At 26.0% G+C, this 19,875-nt stretch overlaps 3 protein-coding genes across 3 annotated transcripts in view; 2 read left to right on the plus strand and 1 right to left on the minus strand.

Annotated features, from left to right (window-relative positions):
* The window catches only part of LOC129611231 (uncharacterized), a 64,203-nt gene extending 60,406 nt beyond the window's left edge, over nt 1-3,797 (plus strand). The window contains exons 6-7 of the mRNA XM_055524254.1: nt 53-318; nt 374-3,797. Coding sequence (XP_055380229.1) covers nt 53-318; nt 374-2,700 — 2,593 coding nt within the window. The 3' untranslated portion in view covers nt 2,701-3,797. The remainder of the gene's footprint in view (nt 1-52; nt 319-373) is intronic.
* A 3,488-nt stretch (nt 3,798-7,285) lies between these two features.
* Nucleotides 7,286-10,931, plus strand: LOC129611009 (phospholipid scramblase 1). The gene is made up of 6 exons (XM_055523912.1): nt 7,286-7,564; nt 9,075-9,113; nt 9,451-9,597; nt 9,702-10,093; nt 10,189-10,338; nt 10,398-10,931. The coding sequence occupies exons 1-6, from the start codon at nt 7,474-7,476 to the stop codon at nt 10,425-10,427; spliced, it is 849 nt and encodes a 282-aa protein (XP_055379887.1). The 5' UTR covers nt 7,286-7,473; the 3' UTR covers nt 10,428-10,931.
* A 67-nt stretch (nt 10,932-10,998) lies between these two features.
* LOC129611011 (probable Ufm1-specific protease 1) lies at nt 10,999-12,363 on the minus strand. Its single transcript, XM_055523913.1, has 2 exons — nt 12,049-12,363; nt 10,999-11,989 (listed from the first exon to the last, which is right to left on the minus strand). Exons 1-2 carry the CDS (start codon nt 12,103-12,105, stop codon nt 11,279-11,281), a joined length of 768 nt encoding a protein of 255 aa, XP_055379888.1. The 5' UTR covers nt 12,106-12,363; the 3' UTR covers nt 10,999-11,278.
* Nucleotides 12,364-19,875: the final 7,512 nt, after the last annotated feature.

Here is a 19,875-nt window from a genome sequence, read left to right on the forward strand (position 1 = left end):
GTCAAATGAATAGTTGAAGCAGTGTTAAATACAAAAAAATATTTTATTTCAGTTTCAAAACAAAAGGAAATCTCACAAAGCACATGCAATCAAAAACTCATTATAAAAAATGCCTGGAACTAGGCGTTGATCCTGGTGAAGGTTTAAATGGTGAATTTGTGGATCATCGCGAAAATACCGACAATGATCAGCAATCAATTACATCTAGCAATGGAAATGGAGGAGGAAGTAATAGTGGAAGAACATCAACTATTCCAGGAGAATCTGATTCCGATGGAGAAGAAACTGATGGGGATGATAGAGAAACAGAAAGTAGTGGTATGCATTCTTGATTGGCTGTCATATTAATATTTAAAAGATTTTTTGTTTTTAGATACAGATGAATCGAAATCTCGCCTGCCAGAACATGAGGCAGCCAAATGTTTACTATCGTTATCGATGACACCACCCAGTAATAGTGTTTCACCACATTTGCGATATTCGAACGAAAATTATCCGTTAAATCAAGATTCTAATCTGGAACAGTCAAAAAATACCAACTTGAGTTTTCAAAAACAAAAGGCAGTCATAACATCTTTTACTTCACCAAAACCACCGTTCGATTATCAAAAGCAGGAAAAATATTATTCGAATCCTTCAATACCTAAAACTGAAAAGTTCGATGATCCTGGAGTTGTATTAGATTTAACAAATAAATCTTCTATAGAAAAAATCAAAGTAACTGCTTTAAGTGAAGAGGCAAAATCGCGAAAAACTCCAACAAATGACACTTTATCCATATCAAATTCTCCAGTTTGTTCTACAAGAACAATGGAGATTATTGGTAATGTTAACACTAACGAATCTGGTATCTTAAAAACACTTGTTTCACTCACAGATAGGGTGCGTGATGAAGTGAGTTCCACAGAAATAGAATTTTTTCATCATACACAGAAGCTTGATGATTCTCTTTTACGACCATATTTGACCGAACAAGCTTTAAAGCATACAAAAATTAAACAATGTCAAATGAATAAATCTTTCACTGACAATATGTTCTTGCAAAATCATATCCATGAGACTAATTCTACTAATATATCAATTAAACAAAAAATTAGTCAAATACAAAAATCTGGGAATACTTCCCAATTACAAGAATGTTCAACTTCTAACAGGGATAAAAAGATGGAAACCAATTTGAGTAAAATTGAACAAAATGATGGCCCGACAATTTCAACAAGCCGTGAAACTCTGCTTAGAGATAATTCAGAGAAAATTCAAACCTTGCAAAAAATAACTGCAGGCACTCAGCATGCCTCAGTTTCGAGTATATCAAACACAATGAAAGGTAACTCTTCGAAATCTCAAAGTTCGTCTAACGCACAAGATGTTGCTTCCGAATATTTGAAAATGACCTTAAAATCAAATCAGCAACAAAAACCATCAACTGCTTCATCTAATTTGGTTGAAGAAAGTGAAGATGAGAATATAGACCAAGAAGGTGCGTCAGTTTCAGATTTAGGAACGCCTACAGTCCCCAATTCTTCAACAACATCTTTGCCAACCGATTTTACAGGTATTCTCGCAAGAACTGTTGTAGTAGGTGAAGATGGTTTTAAAAATGTTCCTTCTTCAGCGCAAGCTCCATCTCAAACTATTACCAGTGGGAATAATAGCACCCCAGCGAGTTCAAGTAGTCAAAATTCACACGAAATTCAACCAATGTTCCCGAGAAGTGGTCCTATAACAGATGAAGGACGACCTGTTTGTAATATATGCTCTAAAACGTTTCAGAAACAACATCAACTTGCTCTACATATGAACATTCATTATATGGAAAGAAAATTTAAATGTGAACCATGTGCTTTGGGATTTCGAAGCCAGGGTCATTTGCAAAAGCATGAACGGTCGGAAGGTCATAAAAATAAAGTAATGATGACATCAGCGTTTGGTGTACCAACAACATCAAATCCTCGACCATATGAATGCTCCGATTGTAAAGTTGCGTTTAGAATACCTGGACATTTAGCAAAACATTTACGATCGAAAACACATGTTCAAAAACTTGAATGTTTGCAAAAACTTCCTTTTGGCACGTATGCAGAAATTGAACGCAAAGGGATAAGCTTAACTGAAATCGACACAACTGATTGTGATAATTCTTTAGCTAGCTTAAAAATAATAGCGCAAAAACTTAAAGATGAAGATCCAACGAAATTAAGTAGTTATACAAATCCTTCGGGTATGGAATCAAATAATAAGGATGCAGGAACTAGTTCACTTTCAGAGCAAAGTAATAATGAATGTAGTAATGATTTGAATGTTGATATTGAAAATAATACAACTGGTTCTGGTAACGAAAAAGTAAATAATATGAAACAACTAGATTCTGCTTCTTGTGAAACTAAAAATAATGATCCAGGTCATATTTTAGATAATACTTCAATAGGTGACGGCGGAATAAAACGTAAAATTGATGCACCAAATTCATCTTCTTCAGAAAATTTAGCGAATTCAATGACAAATACTCCAAATCCAGCTCACATTATTGCAGTAACGTCAACGTCAACTAGTAATAGCAATGATAATAGTGGTTCTAAAAATCAGTTGCAAGGATCAGTTGATACAAAAATATCAATTAATAAAGTAGTTAACAATTATAACAGTAGTGTAACATCTAATTCAAACAAACGCATCCGTACTAATAGCGAAACAAAATAGTGCCAAATTTTTATTTTTATGTAAAAATAAAAATAATATAATTTTAAAAAAAAATTAACTGAGGGAATATAAGTATGTGATACGAATATCACATTTAGAAATATTTATTACATTTGAAATATATACTTATGTATATATATATACAATGGATGTTAACGAATGAAGTCAGTAATTTTAATTATTAAATGCTTTTATAAGTCTGCTATTTTTTATTTTGTTTAGAAAACTTCGAAATCAAGAATGTCAGCTAGTCAAAAGATAAAGTTTTATTGGATAATTGTATTATGTACATTGCTATATTATATACACATATATTTTTTTATCCAAATATTAACAATTATTTTGTAAAATAATCATATTTGTATTTTAGAGTTATTTTGTTTCAACTGAATTCGGAATTATATTCAAATTTAGCACAAAATTTAGGCAAAAATTATATTCACGAAATTATTTAACATTTTTTTTTGGAACATATTCTTCAACTGATCCTTCTGTGGTACTGGTCAGTTTCCTTTAAGAATTACTGAAGAAGTCAAATATATTTTGTGTATACTTCATTAATCTCCCTTCGTAAAGTTGTATCGTTCAATTCCGTCCCAACGTCTTAACCCTTCTCCCACAATAAAATTTGACTCATCTTCATACTCCTTCATTTTTCGTACTCTTCTTCATCACTCTTGGAACATTCTACTAACTAACGTGCAAATCTTAATGCATATTAAATGAAATTGGAAAAATAGTCAGATGAATATCTTCGAGTTAAGAATTCACTCTTTCTTAAAACTGTTTTAGATTCTCAATTATTTTTTTTAAATAACTGTCATTAGATGAGCATTTTTTTTGCTCATTCTATGAATTTAACTAGCCAATGATCATCCTCCATCTCCAAGCGAATTATAGTTTACTTCTGCTTCATTAGCAGACTGTAATATTAAATGGATAGTTCATTGGCAATATTAAATAGTGTGTTATCTTCGACTTTAGAACCGATTTTGACATTGCATGATTTTCCAATTTTCGGACAATTCTTTTACTGTTTAGAAGAATTTAACTAAATAGGCTTTTTAGAATAACTTTTTTTAATCAATTTTTTTGTAAAAAAACACAAATTTCTTTATGAAACAAAATTACAAATTTATAAAAATATTTAAACAGAAAATTATTAAAATTTATCAAAATTTGAATAATTTATCAAACGTGTTATATATAACATAGATTATATAACACAATAAAAACATATGTTATATATATGTATGTAAAAAGCAAATAATTTTTCAAAATTTTGTAACAAAGTTTAGAAATAAAAAAAAAAATAAAAAAATTCCTTCATTATATACATATTTACATATTTACCCTACATACAGACCGAAACATACATATGCGTATATAAAAATTGTATATTGTCTATTATGTATGCATGTACACGATTTTATTAAAGTTTTTATGTAACATACTTATCATCATTTTGAAAAGATTTTTCAAGTTTTATAAATTAAGAAGGAGAATAATATGTACTTTGATAAAAATTTTAATTCATTGACGTTTACAAAATGATTATAGGTTTATATTAAATCAATTTATTAAAGAAAAAAAATTTAAAATTAAAATATAAGAAATAAAATATTAATTTTTTAAAGCTAATGTTGGAATTCAATTAAAATAGTTATTTTTATTTACTTTAAAAAGGATTTATTTTATTATTATCGAAAATAAAAGAATTATTATTAATTGATTAACTAACTTTTAATTTTTAAATTTTTAATGATTTATGTTTTTTGGAGGCTTTGAATTACAAAAAAAGAAAAAAGATCATCAGTTCATGATTATTAGAAAATTTATTTTTCTCTTTTATTTCTTGTTCAACAAAAATTAAATAGATAAATGAACTTAATAAGAATTCTATTAAATATTTTATTGCAAATATTTTTAAAAATGGTTTTAATATTTATTTAATTATATGTTTATTTTGTTTTATGTCATTCTATTAATTCGCAGATCTTCCAATATTTATAATTTTTATAATTATATGAACAGCTTTGTTTTGAAAACTGTTTTGTTTGTTAAATTTTATGATTGTACATCTTTTTTTATCGTTCATATATTTAAATTCGTTATTTATTTGTTTAATCTTAACATTTTAAATTTAATAGTTTTATTTTTAGCAAGAAAAATGAAAATATTTCGATTGATATAGAATAGAGTTCCATAATGTGTTACTTAAATAATGATATTGAAATCCAATTCAAAAATTTTAAATATTTTATCAGTTTATGGTTCAAGCAATCAAATTAAGAAATCATTATATTTAGTTCATTACGGGATTCAATATTTATTGTTCTTGCGAATTTTTTTCTTTTTTCAAAACAATAAATTATTATTTGTAAATTTTTTTGTTGTTGTTTGATTTAAAAAACGATTATGATTACTTATGAAATTGATGATGAAAGATTAAAACAAAAACAAGGAAAACACTACACGTATCATAAAACAAGTAAATCGTTGATATTTTGAATTTAAATTTTTTTTAATCTCTTATTTTGTGAAGTATATTTATTAAAAAATCTATTTTTCTGCATTATTTTTTATTATTGTCCTTTGTATTTTTATTTATTACATTTAAATTTTTAAACAAAACAATTAATTTGATTTTTGTGTAAAAATCTCTATGCATGTTATTTTAATTTTCCTGTTTTAAAATTATTTTAATCTTTAATGTTTAAGATAATTAAATTTTTTTTATATAGAAAAATTACCCTTATTTTTAAGTTCAATACCTGTATCAATTTAGTCTTATTTTTTAGTTTATTCATAAATAAATAACAAAAAGCAAGTTACAAAAATTTAATGTAAAAAGAATTTCTTATTTTATATTTTTGTATAACGTTTCTTTTCAAACTTTGTAAAAATAAAATGTGTATAAAGTTAGTAAGATATAGGATTTTTTTTTATATATAAGAATAGCAAATATATGTATTATGTAATTAAACTATATAATATATGTATTGAAAAAAAATTAATAAACATTTTTTTTTGAAAATGAATTATGAAAAAAAGGAAAAAAAAAACAAATAAAATGTGTAGCTATTTAAGATTTTATTTTTAAGTATGAAATAAACCAATTATGTAAAATTACTATATAATGTAAAATACAAAAAAATATACATATATGTATATATATATAAACAAGTTAAAATGAAAAAAAAGAAAGAAAATATATACTTATTATTTCTGTTATAAAAAAAATGTTTAATTTATGAAAAGTGCATCTTTTAATTTTCTTGTAATAAATTTCCATAAACTGTACTGTGAATATAGTTTGCTCATAAGCAATTCTAAATTTTAGAATTGCAAAATTAGCATATGAGTAGGCATATTATTATAGAATAGTTAAAGACATAAATATTTTGTTTGTAGATTTCAAGAAATTATAGAATTACATTATGTTTGTTTCACGAACAAACTATCCTGAATTTGTGAAAATTTGCTGGGGTTTTTTTGATAATGCATTGAAAGTTCTAAATTAAATTTTAAAAGTCTTTTCATAAATATTTAAAAATCTTCAGAAACTGAATATTATACTTTTGCAGATTTGTAACATACTTGAGTAATTTTTCAATGTATAACATTTTTCTATTATGCTTTTCTTCTAATTTATAACATTTTTACAATAATTGAAGAAAAAATAACATTTCTTTAGAACTCTAGAGCACAACTGTCATTTTCGAACATGCTTTTTTTTTGCAGATTTTACCGTATTACAGGATTAATCGAACGGCTTTTATATTAAGACCTAAGTTATAACTGAATTATCGAAAATATCCGTCCTTAATTAATAATATCTTAAGATAAAGACTTAAGATTAAGTTGTCGGAATTCCTTAACATTTTTAAAAATTGACATTGACTCCCTGGTTTCAAACCATTTACAAAAGGAATCTAAAATATTTGTGCCAATCCAAAACACAAATATCTATCAAAACCAAATCATATTTTATTTTATACTTTGTCAATGCGAATTTGAAAAATCATTTACGAATTTTTGAATCGGTAAATTCAATTTAAAGAAAAAATAAAAAAATATGGAAAAGTTTTGTAATTTTTTTTTACAAATTATTTGTTTCTAGCATAAGAAACAAATAATTCGTACAGTCTAACACCTACCTATATTAAAACTTTTTTTTTTGAAAAATTAAGCTCTTGATACAAATTATAAATTTTTATTTGGGAACGTAAATAATTAATTTTTCAAAAAAATTAAAGTAAAATTAATTTTTTTACTTATTTAGCTCATTTTTTTTTATTTATTGATTAACTTGATTTTCCCTATACTTTCTTTACATACTTCTGAACAAAATAAAAAATAAATTTTAAGATAAAGTTTGTTATCTTATTTCATTCAAAAGTGATTTAACATTACACATACGTACATATGTAGGGAACGTATACTATTAATACATAATATCAGTTATTGATATCAGTAAATATTTATTATACGTTTATTGGTAAATAATGATAGGGTAAAATTATTTTGATTGATAAAAAACAAGAAAAAAAGTAGAGTTTTTTGTTCATTCTGTTCTGTTGCTTAGTATAAAGTTGCTAAAATTTACTTAATCAGTCTCTATTCTTTCAAACGACACTGAACTTTTGTTTTTTTTGGAAAATTATTACCAAACAGGTACTCGTAATACCACCTGTTTGTTTGTGACAAATTAATACAAAAAAAATAGTGAATTTATATTTTTAAAACAAAAATTTTATTTCAAAATAAAATATGCAACCAGCAAAGGACGATCCTTTAACAAATCCTAATTTTCAAAATTCAATAAGAATGGCTCATCAGGATATTTCAATATCAGCATCTGGTAATAATATTATAATTAAGAAATTTGATTATAATTTTAGGATTTTTTAAAAAGCAGGGGTTTTACAATAAATCACATATAAATCCCACGAAATTGAATAAATCTTTACAATCTTGATTTTTAATGCATTATCACAAAATTAAGGAAAAGTTAAACAGTTTTTTAATACCCTTTTAATATATGACATTTTTTGATACATAACATAACTGTTATAATCTTTTTTTAACTGAAAAAATTTTTGCAGCATTTAAAAAAAAAATTTTAAAAATTCATTGGAACTTTAAGCACAGCTGCAATTTTAAAGGTAGTATAAATCCATTTTCCTATTAAATAGAGCTAATAATAATATTCGAAAAATATGTAAACCTTCTTACACCATTTTAAAAAACGAAAAGGTTACGCAAATCTATTTTTCAATTGAACTTTATCTTACACCAAATTCCAAAAATTAAAAAGTTATAAAACTATTAAAATTATTACTTGATATACGTGTTCCAACATTATTTGGAAACAAAGCTTTTTTTCATTCATCATAAAATAATAAAAGTTAAAAAAAAAACAAATTATTAATATTTTGTTAGTTAAAATATTGGAATTTGGGTTAATAAAAATTTAGATTAAAAGTATTTTTGAGATAAAATTTTATTTTTTACTGGGACATAATTTATTTTAAATTAGACAATTTATAATTTGCAAATACATATATGTATGTAAGCACATACATATTAGGAAATGTATAAATTTATGTACATATACAGACAAAAAACTTTGAGAAAATACGTACATATGTATGTGCGTATGTTTGATACAATTTCAGTTCTTAAGTACTCTTATTCTAACAAAGGGTCTTGTTATCATAACTTTTGTATATAATTAAGATTAAATTAATCAAAAATATTGTGATTAGATTTCAAATTTTAATTCAAATAGTGTTATTTAAAAATTAAAATGAATCCATTAGATATTAAAATTTGAATTATTATATATTAAATTGAATGTTTAAATAATGAAAAATCAAAACAAGTAATATTTAGTTGTACATACTCGTATGTATGTATATGAAGAACGTTCGCTTACATTTAAATCACCTGTGTCTCTATTTATTTCTCTGTTAGACTTATGTAGACCAAAGAATAAGACCATAAGACCTATTTACAAATAATTGGGACTATGAATTGAATTTATTGAAATCGAGTTCAGTTGCCCCTTTAATTAATATTGCCGTCAAAAAGTTATACAGTATAACGAATTTTGTTCGCTGAACTTTAAAAATCGTTAATATATACGTTAATATGTACGTATGTTGCTTATAGATTTTCCCAAAAAAACGCAAAAACTGAAAACAAGAAAAAAACTTTTTCTTTTAATTCATTTTTTAATCGAATTTACAGGCTTTGTGCGTCGATTTATTTTGAATCTGCAGAATAATTTATAATATTAAATTAATTTTATATTTTGATCTGTTTTAAATACTTTATTTTTCTTTAAAGCTTTCTTATTGTACTTTCAGAATCAAGAACTAATCCAGTAATAACAACCAGTCCTGCTGGTAAGTATGAAAAAATAAAAATTAATCAAATATTTAAGCTCCTTAATATATGTAGAAAATGGACTGCAAATGAAATGTTTCTTTTATAACTTTCGCCATTAATGCACACGATTGGCTTTATTTTGAAGTATAAAATTAAGCTGAATATATAAAATTATTAGAAATATAATTCTTTAAGATAATAAAACTTAAACGGTGTAACCCAACTGAATAATAACTTTTGATGACTTTGTTTTTTTACTCAAACAGTTTTTCTTTTGATTTGCATTAATTGTTTCTATAAAAATATTTATTACCTTAGTCACAATAATATTTTAATAAAATTATACTTTTAAAGGCAATTCTAGAATTCAACTGCCGGTAACAACTTCTTCAGCAGAAAGTTTAAATTTGGGTAGTAGGACATTTATACCACGTTCAGGCTATGAGGTTCTTGATGAAATGCCATCTGTTCATATAGAACAAACATTTGAACTAAATGATAGTAAGTTAATATGTACTTACATAAAGTACTTTGTGTTATTATTAAATGCATTATTATTGTTTACATAATATGATACTAAATTATTTTTGATTTACTTTTCTAAGATCTATCATCAGTTAACTCTGAAAATCGTTTCATAGTAAGATCACCTTTAGGTGAAGCTTTGTTTGCTGCTTCAGAAAGTTCAACTGAACGCGATCGAACGATTTGGGGGGCAAATAGACCATTTCAAATGATTGTTCTTGATCGAACACATCAACCGGCATTAACATTTCAACGAAAAAGCGCTATGGGATTAGTGAAATGTCAACAACGATGTCTAGAAGTATGGTCACCGCCCGGAGATCTTTTAGGTGATATTGTAGAAGAACCCACATTTCTTTCAAATGAATTTACAGTAAGAGAAAAAGGATCAATTTCATATAAAATAAAAGGAGTACCAACAAATAAAATTGCATGTGGTTGTTTTTGTACGCCATCTGAAGGACATTTTGATGTAATAAATAAATATATAATATATTTCTCAAAGTTTTTCATTTTGATTAAAATAAATTGAAATATGTATATATAAATGTTTTTTCAAATAAATAGATTTATGGATTCGATGGTGAAACTATATTTGGTTCTATTACAAGAAAATGGAGTTCTGACATATCCCAGTATACAATGAATATTTACTTCACAGATATCAATATGCCAGTTAAGGCAAAAGCCTTACTATTAGGTGCTGGTTTTCTTGTGGTAACTTTTTTAGTGCATAATCAATTTAAAAATAAAATTAATTGTTTTTTTTTTTGCAGGAGTATTTATGTTTTCAATCGAGATTCTAAAGATTTTTAAATATTTGTAAATAAATTTAAAATATATTATGTATGTACATAATATTAAAAAAGCATTTTTATTTATAGTTTGTAATATGTATATGTATGTATGTAGGTATACAAATTGATTTAATTTTAATGCTTACTCTATTTATCTTTAATTTAAATAAAAAACTATAAAGCAAAATTTATGTATTTGGTAAATATTCCTAATAAATGTAGAAAATATGTACATATGTATGTATTTTGCCCAAATGTTAAGCCTTAAAAAAACTCAAAATTATATATTTTGATATTTAGCAATTTAAGTCAAATTTACCTTGTTCGAAATAAGCAAGAAAAATGCATATGTCAGGGCTTCATGTATGTATACTAACTTTACATGTGTAACTATATTTTCCAATCAAAGTGTAACTAATTTTACCGTATAAATTAAAAATATCATTTGGCTATATAAGTATAGTTGACTATTAAAACTGTTTAAATACGCTATAATTTTGCAATAAATTTTCTCGGTAAGTTGAAATACCTGGTTAGCGTTTATTATACAAAAAAAGAAAAAACTTTAATCCGTATCAAATTTTAAAAATAAACAATTTATGTATATTTTATATTTTATTTATAACATCAATTACTGGTCGGGTTAAAATATGTTTTAAAGTAAATTACCCATAGATAATAACATACATTTTACAAGACTTAAGTTTGGTGATAATAAAATATAACGGGTCAGCAAATAAATTAAAAAGAATAATAAAATTTTACATATTTAATGTAATTTATGTTATGCATAAATGGTGCTATTATTACAGGATAATGAGCATTTACAATTACTCAACGTATGAAACTTGATATTAATTTTAAAATATCTTGGCTGAAATCTGAGGCAAACAAAGGTTATAAAAAGAACTATCAATAAATTCAGATGTATGTTGCCACCTTACATATCCCTTTTCGATAAGTTCCTGAATTGATTTAGGCTTTCCAACGAAATGCGGATCAATGACTAGAAAATAAGCTTGATTGTCACTAATATGACAACCGGCAATTCCTTTAGATGATGCATCAACGTCGCCACCCATCATTATCAGACCACCAAATTCTTCAAAATATTTCCATATAATGTTTGCGTATTTTTTTATGTCATCATTTTCTGGTATATGAAGAATTTTACAGCACACATCGTAAGTTGTATCAATAACAAAAAAAACTTCTAAAGCGCCAATCCATTCTTTTGAGCCAAAAAATGATTCAGGTTTATCTGAAATATTTACTAAAACTTTCTGAATTTCTGGTATTGTTGGGACATCTGGAACGGATTGAGCTTTTAATTCTTGTTTGTTGTTATCCATATCTATTTTATCGTCTATGGATCGTTTTTTAATCAAGATATTTCGTATCCATGAACAAGCTGATTGTAAAGTTCTGTATGCACAACCCCAACCAACGTCATCAAATAAGTCACATTTATAATGATAATATGTAAAATCCCCGTACGTGAAACTTGTTTTGCCGTTTACGGTTGGTGGTGGTATTGAAAGATGCACATTTTTCAGCAGAGGGTAGCAGTACTAAAAACATCATTTTATTATCAATTAACATCATTTAACAAAAAAATAACAATTCTAACCTGATTTTTAGTGCTTCCAACACGTTGAGAATTATGTGGGCGAGTTTCTGCTTCCATTTATCAATAAATATTTAAATTATTAAATATTAAAATAGTTAAGGTTTATAAGGCTAATTTTAAGTTACAGACACTACATCATATTATTGTAAAATTTAATTATTTTGGGAAAATGTTATTAGCTCAGTTTATCCTTTATTTTGAAAATAATTGTTTGACTTCCTATTTCTCTGTGTAAAAATTGTTGGGACAAAACACCAACCCAATGTTTTTATTTTGATAATATTTTAGTGAATTGACAATTGTGTACCACAATCAACTGTGGCGTATCCCCTAGAAAACTCCATCAATATAAAACTAACGTCAAGCACAGCGTTACCGCCAAAGCAAAAAGAGAAACTATTTACATTTGAAACTTGTCTAGATATATTCATAAAAATTTTATAACAAAAAATTTACTAGAATCCACCAAAGATATATATCGTTGTTTGAATATAGAGAGAATAACTACGAACAATATCATAATTCATCAGTAATTAAAAATTAAAACAGTAAAAAATGAAGTAAAATGAACACAGTAAAATAATACTGTTTCTGTATTTTTAACGTGTCAAAAAATTCAAAAATGTATGTTTTTTCTTTTATTATATCGGCTTCGGAAGAAATCTGTTTTATTTCATATTTTTACGAGTATTCCCCCTTTAAAATACGTATGTAAATATCAATGTGTCTGAATTTTCTAATAAAAAATAAATTTAACACTAAAATGTCAAATTCAATTTGACAACCTTTGGCGTTGTTAGAGAAACCCAACTGAAGTTTTTGGCTTCACCGCTTGTTTTCCAATATGAGAACTAATATTTGAAGAGTACAAATGAAATGGAAGCAGAGATGTCTTCTTTTCAAATTTCTAATTCGTTGCTTCTTATACCATCAAAAAAGTATAAAGTTTTTTAGTAGCAAAATTATATTTTTATAGTAGGAAACATATGAGCCGTGTGATCCAATTTTTATTGCAGCACCCGAGACTTAGTTTTACTTACCACACTGTGCATCTAGTAAAAGTCACTACTAAAATCGGAAACAGAACAAGAGCGATTTCAGAAGCGAAATTTCAGAATTCATATAGAATGTACGTATCTAAAACGGGATTTACCAGATTCAAGTGAATGTCCGCGAATTACCCCTGCGAATGGTTCTGTTTTTACAGTACATCAAAAAGTTGTTCTTTTGGCATATTATGCTCCCATTCTTAAGTCAGAAAATCTACTAAAGTGAGGTGGTGGTCAATTATGACCTTTAAGTATGAGAATATTAATAAAATAGGAAGTCTTCCATTCAGTTATCTTGGAGTTTCCTTAGTAGTTCTCTTTGAGTTTCTTAAAAAGGTGCTGTAAAATAAGGGCTAAATTATTCTCAATCCGAATCGAGTACATATAAACTAAATATAAATTAATGTAAAACTAAACAAAGTACATTGTAGAAAAATAAATTTTATTTAATTTTTGGGTACATTTTTTCAAAAAATTTATTTGATATATAAATATCTATTAAAAAAATTAATGTAATGTTTTATGGCATTATGTTTTTTACTTGAAAACTTAAATTTAACATTTATGCAAGTATTTTATCGTAATGTTGAATTAAGAAATACTTAATTTACTAAATAAACTAATTTCTTACCATTTTTAGTGTACATAGTTGTAATTGAAATGTCAAATACAAAGTATTAAACCTTTCATTTCTGACAATGTCAAATACAAAGTAATAAACCTTTCATTTCTGACCATTCGTGCAGTGGTTATGGCACAGGCCCTTTAACCGAAGGGTCTCGGGTTCAAACCCCGGTCAGATCACTATAAAAATTATATTCAATATTATATAACCTTATATGCAATACTAATAAATATTATACAAGTAATTTTCAATTATTCATAATTTTCGATGCTAAAGACTAAGAAAAATAAACATTAAATATTAATAAACTGAAATATTTAATATAAATAAAAAAACTACGGTAGGCTAGTCACCTACCTAGCTAACTCTCTATGACTATAGAAACTAGGGCATGATAGATATCATGCACTAGCCCTATACTCCTCCTAGGAGTGAAGAAGGAAAAAAACCTTTCATTAGTAATTGTATAATATAATTTTTATAACATTAACGAGAAAAAATCGCAAAATGTAAAATTTATATTTTAATAAAAGATACATTCCAAGTGTGTCAAACTGTTTGTCAATTTTTAAACATTTCAAAATACTATGTACATACTACGTTATTTAGACTGACTCCATAAATTGTGAATTTTTGACATAAGAATTGTGAAGAAAAACTAAAAGCAAATGAAGATTTTGTTTTGTAAATTGTAATATACAATTATACAAAAGTGAATATGGTATGAAAATGGAATGAAAAAGAAATAGCAGCTCAGAGCGGCAGCGATTTAAGAAAGAACGGAAAATATAGGAACAAAAAATTAGTTGAAAAATAAAGGAATTAGTCAAAATGAAACGGTTTTCGTTGTTGGGTGCGCGCAATTTGATCGGGAAATGATTGTGTTTTAATTTTTAATATTTAAAGTTTGCTAAGTGTAGTATTGTAGTAAGTAAAATAATTGCTTAATAAAAAAGAACAAAAAATATACAAATTGGTATTCTATAAAAGAAAAGTTTTAATCTTTCCATAATATTGAAATAAACACATTTATTGTCTAAAATTAAAATTATGTGTAAATTTTGTGAATATAAAATAACATTAAAATGAATTTAATAGAAGTGAATAAAATGTTTAATTGAAAAGTAATATAATTTTTTTTTTATTCATGGTACAGAAAAATGCTATACTTGGAAGTCTTTGAAAAAAAAAAATTTAAGAAAAGTGGAAAAATATAAAGTTCGTAGAATAAGCTATACTTGTATATCAGAAAAAATAAGAGGCAAAAGGAATAAGAAAAATATTAAATGGTGTTTGTTCAGTTATAACGAATTGGAATCAGAGAAAAATTAAAAATGTCTGAATTTTGTGCATTAAAAATTTTATTATTAAATTTTGAATTGGAATAATAATGAAAAGAGAAAATTTACTGAATAAAATTTCGAATTAATTTTTTTTAATAGGATGAAATTATTTTCACAAATATATTATGCTAGGCATTATGAAAAAAGCTGAAAAATTAGATAACAATAATATTTATTCCGGGAAATTTTATTATTTTTCATTCTTAGTTCTTTCGAATAAATAATTATTTGTTTAGTACATATAAGCCATTAAAGCCAGACAGGATTTTTTTTGTTTTTTCCATATTTTTGTAGAACAAGGTGGTTGTATGCAATAATAATATCATCAATCGTGTATAATAAATATTGAATATAAAACAAAGAACATTATACTAATTAATTGTTGTTAAGAAATTATTTTTAAAAAGGATACTGGTTTAAATATTCCTCGGAAGGTAAGTTTTAACTTTGTTTTGAAAAATTTACAAATAAAGTAATTCTTTATAAAAATTCTAAAGATTTTTATATTGATAAATGTTTAATTTTAATTTTTCGACTAAAACTTTGTTTTGAGTTTCTAACTGAAAGAAACCCACCATCTTTTGTTTTATTTTGACTACAAAATAAAAAAGAAAAAAAAAAAAGAAAAAATGTAAGTAAACTGCATTTCGATGTCCGGATTTTAGGTCAATTTATCCCGTGTTGAACTTTATTGATTATTGATTAAAATTGAAATTAATTTATTATACACAAAATATTAAAGATTTAAATTAAAATTATATGAAGATATTTTATGTTATTTTATATTTTTCTAAATTTATAATTTATAAATTTTGTGTTTTATAGGAAATATTACTTTTCCTATGAATTAAATTAGACAGATATATACTTTATAAGTAGGCATGGTAAATTATTTGGAAAATTACATTATAATCAAATAGGTATCTGCCCAAACCTCACTAGTTTTGCTATAAGACGTTGTTTACCATAATGAATAATAAACATAAATTTTGTTATTGATTACAACCACTAAAACTATTGTCCATTTGTATATGGTGTACCTTAGGGAGTTGTGATAAGTTTACTTTTAAAAAATAAGTTTAATAAAACTTTCTTCTTAATTACATAACATGCAGCTAAAAATCTTCCTAAAATTCATCATACCATTTCTATAAATAATTTTTTACAAAATTGTGTTTCCAAAATTTCTTCATCATTTTGTTTTCTCTTTTAAAATTCAAAGCTATGTGCCCACAAAAAAATGTGTTTGGTTTTTTTCATTGATAAGTTCTGAATGAAGCAAAAACAAATTAATTTTATTGAATATTTTCCAATTAAGATTATGAAATCATCAACTGGTGTTGTATTGTTTTTTTTTTACCTCTTGTTATGAACAAATTTATCCTGTATGTGCTTTTATATGTAACTTGCATCAAAATAAAGAATTTAGATAAGTAGGTACCTTACTTATCTACCTAATACTTACTTGGTACAATCGCATATTCTTACCTATTATTTTTGAAACTAGTTACGTATACATATATGTGTATGGATATTTTTATGAATCTTTGATGATCTTTATGCTGTTCATAATTGCTTTGTATATTACTTGTTATATATCACGTGTATATACGTACATATGTTTTCTATTTTTTTTTTGTTTTTATAAATCGTTGTATATTTCTTTTTTACCTTAACGGTGTTAATAAAAATTATAATATAATGTATATAGGTATTTATTTATAAGTAGATACATATATGATTTTTTTCATTGCTTATGTATTATAGAAACACGAAGAAGAAATTCAAGGCTATCAACAGATTTTTAAGTATAAAAATATATGTGTACCTACTCAAGTACATAAGTAAATACAAAATAAGTACTCTAGATTTTCATATGTATGAAATACACAACAATACATACTTATAGTATTTGTGTTTATCTATGAAAATTTAACTATGAGAGTATTCTGGTTATTTTATATGATGCAAATTTCTTGTTTAAAAACCAAGAATAATAATATAAGAAAGTGTAATATGTGCCGTATGTGCTAATATTGTAATATAATATTGTGTTTTACTTAAACATACTTACTTACTTATAAACTACTTAAAATGACGTATATGATTGATATTTTTTAAAAGGAATATAAAATAGGGTAGGTTTAGGTTAGGTTGTCGCGGTTCCCCGTAGTGTAGACATAGGCCACTTAGGCCCGTTGTGATTTGGACTTCTCCTTTTTTGCCCCTCATTTAAACTAGCCCGAGCTCTTCAAAAACCAGCCGAAATCGCTAACTTTCACATTCGCTGAAACCTTAAGACGTATGACCCAAGTAATCTTTGCTTGGAGTTCGTCAACGCCGAACATGAACATAGAAGGTGGGAAGTTTGCTCCTCCTCTTCATCATTGCAGCTTCTACAGAGGTCCTCCCTGCGAATCATCCTCCTTGCATGTTCGCCAATCATAGACAGATTCCTTTTGCGAAGTCCAGCTTTGGTCACAAATTCCTTGCATAATGCAATGGGGTAACTTTATTTATAAAAAAAATAAATTCTTATGAACCTCTATAAAACGAGAAGCAAAATTATTATGATTTTCACTGGTATTATGAATATTTGTGTTCTTGTTTAAATCACTTTTTTTTGCTTATAAAAGTATGTGTGTTTGTATGTATGAATATAAGAATTTATGTATGTATCTATGTATCTACGAAAATACTTACTTATGGGGATTATTTTCTTTGCAGCTTTATACAATGATGATATGTGCTTACACTCATGTAGATATAAATGGCTGATTTGGTCGATATGAGTCTTGCGCAATTTTTTAAATGTCTACTTACTTTCAAGCACATTCAATACATAAACATTCAACACAATAATATACAATATAATCATTCTCTTTTTTTCATTAATTCACAGAGAAATATTTTCTTATTTTTTTATTGTTATGTGTATGTTATACTTAATTCCCTTTATAAGTTCAACTAAGATTCAAAGGATAAAAAGTTGTGATAAAGAAATATCACAATTGAATTTTGCTGCTGTAAGTAAATTTTTAAGCTTAAAGTACTTATACCTGCACATACTATGAATTTATACATGTTTTTGCAACGAATATATGATGAATTTCTATCAAAATATAACAATTAAAAGATAATACAAAAATTAAATCTATATAAGTAAGTTATGGTAATTAGAACATAGGGGATAATTGTTACCCTTATTCATATATATTAAATGAATTCTAATACTTGTATAAAAATATTAATAGAATTCTGCATACTTAATTATTTTTTGTTTTATTTAAATGGTAAATTTACTATTATTACAAAAATCGCAGCTGAAAGCTCTTAATTTTGTATAATTGCCGCATTATTAATTCTTTCTTCCAAAACGCTAATGCTACTTTAAAATGAATTTTAGAGTAACGTTCGCATTAAGGACCCTTCAAGGAACAGAGTTTAACTTTAGTTAAGTAGTTATAATCCGACCGAATTATACTTGCACTTTGACAATCTGAGTTTAAAAATTTGTTTTTGAAATATTTAGAATTAGCTTTCATTATTGTAAACCATTTTCTCGAACCTGTCAAACCACTCTTAAGAAGCTTCAGGGTTATGTCTGACCCATAATTGGACACATATCTGCAAGTTTCATAAATCTAACATTATTATTTTTTCGAACGTTTTAAATTAGCTTTTGCAGTTCCATGACAGCAACCCGAATCTGTCAAACGATCCCACCAAAACTTCAGCGTTTCATCGAACCTGTAATTGGATACAAATCTGTTAAGTTTCATAAATCTAGTTTTATTATTTTGCCAAATAATTAAAATTTCCTTTTGGATATCAACTAAAACTTAATAGATATGTGTAACCTGTAAGTAGACATACGACTGTAAGGTCTTATGAATCTGACAAGTCTGACAATTTTTTGACAAGTCATGTTGATTTAAAATATAGGCTATTAAAATATGTATAACACTTTATCGTTGTCCAAAATTAACTAATTTGTTTTTAATCAAATTATTTCAAAATTCTCTCTAAGTTTATTATTTTTAATAAATGAGTCAAAGTGTAGCAATTGTTTTATTTGTGATTTGCTTTACCCGTACGAACGTATGTTCGAAGGGTATACTAAATTTGCCTTACCGTTTGTAACGCTGAGAAATAACGGTCTTAGATATAGATTCAAGTGCATGTTTTTGATCAGCGTCGAATTCTGAGTTGATTTAGCTTTGCCCGTCCGTCCCAACGATAACTCAAAAACTAATTGAGCTAAGTTCACCAAATTTTCACAAATGATTTATTGTAGTAAGTGCCAGAATCTTATTTAAATTGGACATGATCGGGGTACAGGTTCGGGTAGCTGCCATACAACTTCAAAATTTATTTGGCTATATCTCAGAAACTATAAAAGCTGTGGTATTGAAATTTCGTACAAACGAATATATAAGTATGGCCAATGTGTCTCATAAAAGTCGTTAAAATTACTTGGCTCCTTCTGGTACCTGCCATACAACTTCAAGAGTTATTTGGCTGTATCTCAGAAACTATAAAAGCTGTAATATTGATATTTTACACAAGCGAATATATTAGTAGGGCCGATGTGCTCGATAAAACTCGTTAAAATTTCTTGACTCTTTCTGGTAGCTGCCATACAACTTCAATAGTATTTTGGCACACACAGTATTTTGAAAAACACAGTACTGAAATTTTGCATAAATTAATATGGTAATACGGCAACTTAAAGTCATTATCTGTCCGTCCCATAGTCAGTTATGGCTTATTTATTCGCACATAGGATAACAAATTCGTACGGGTATCA

Source organism: Condylostylus longicornis, unplaced genomic scaffold (genome assembly GCF_029603195.1).
Source record: "Condylostylus longicornis isolate FDR11 unplaced genomic scaffold, ASM2960319v2 ptg000048l, whole genome shotgun sequence".
Taxonomy (NCBI): Eukaryota; Metazoa; Arthropoda; class Insecta; order Diptera; family Dolichopodidae; genus Condylostylus; species Condylostylus longicornis.

Bases quoted from the DNA above. Each gene is read 5' to 3' on its own strand.
- LOC129611009 (XM_055523912.1), top strand. From the start codon at position 7,474: ATGCAACCAGCAAAGGACGATCCTTTAACAAATCCTAATTTTCAAAAT. The intron at 9,598-9,701 runs GTAAGTTAATAT...TACTTTTCTAAG, and splicing joins AACATTTGAACTAAATGATA to ATCTATCATCAGTTAACTCT. The intron at 10,339-10,397 runs GTAACTTTTTTA...TTTTTTTTGCAG, and splicing joins TAGGTGCTGGTTTTCTTGTG to GAGTATTTATGTTTTCAATC.
- LOC129611011 (XM_055523913.1), bottom strand. From the start codon at position 12,105: ATGGAAGCAGAAACTCGCCCACATAATTCTCAACGTGTTGGAAGCACT. The intron at 11,990-12,048 runs GTTAGAATTGTT...TGATGTTTTTAG, and splicing joins TTGGAAGCACTAAAAATCAG to TACTGCTACCCTCTGCTGAA.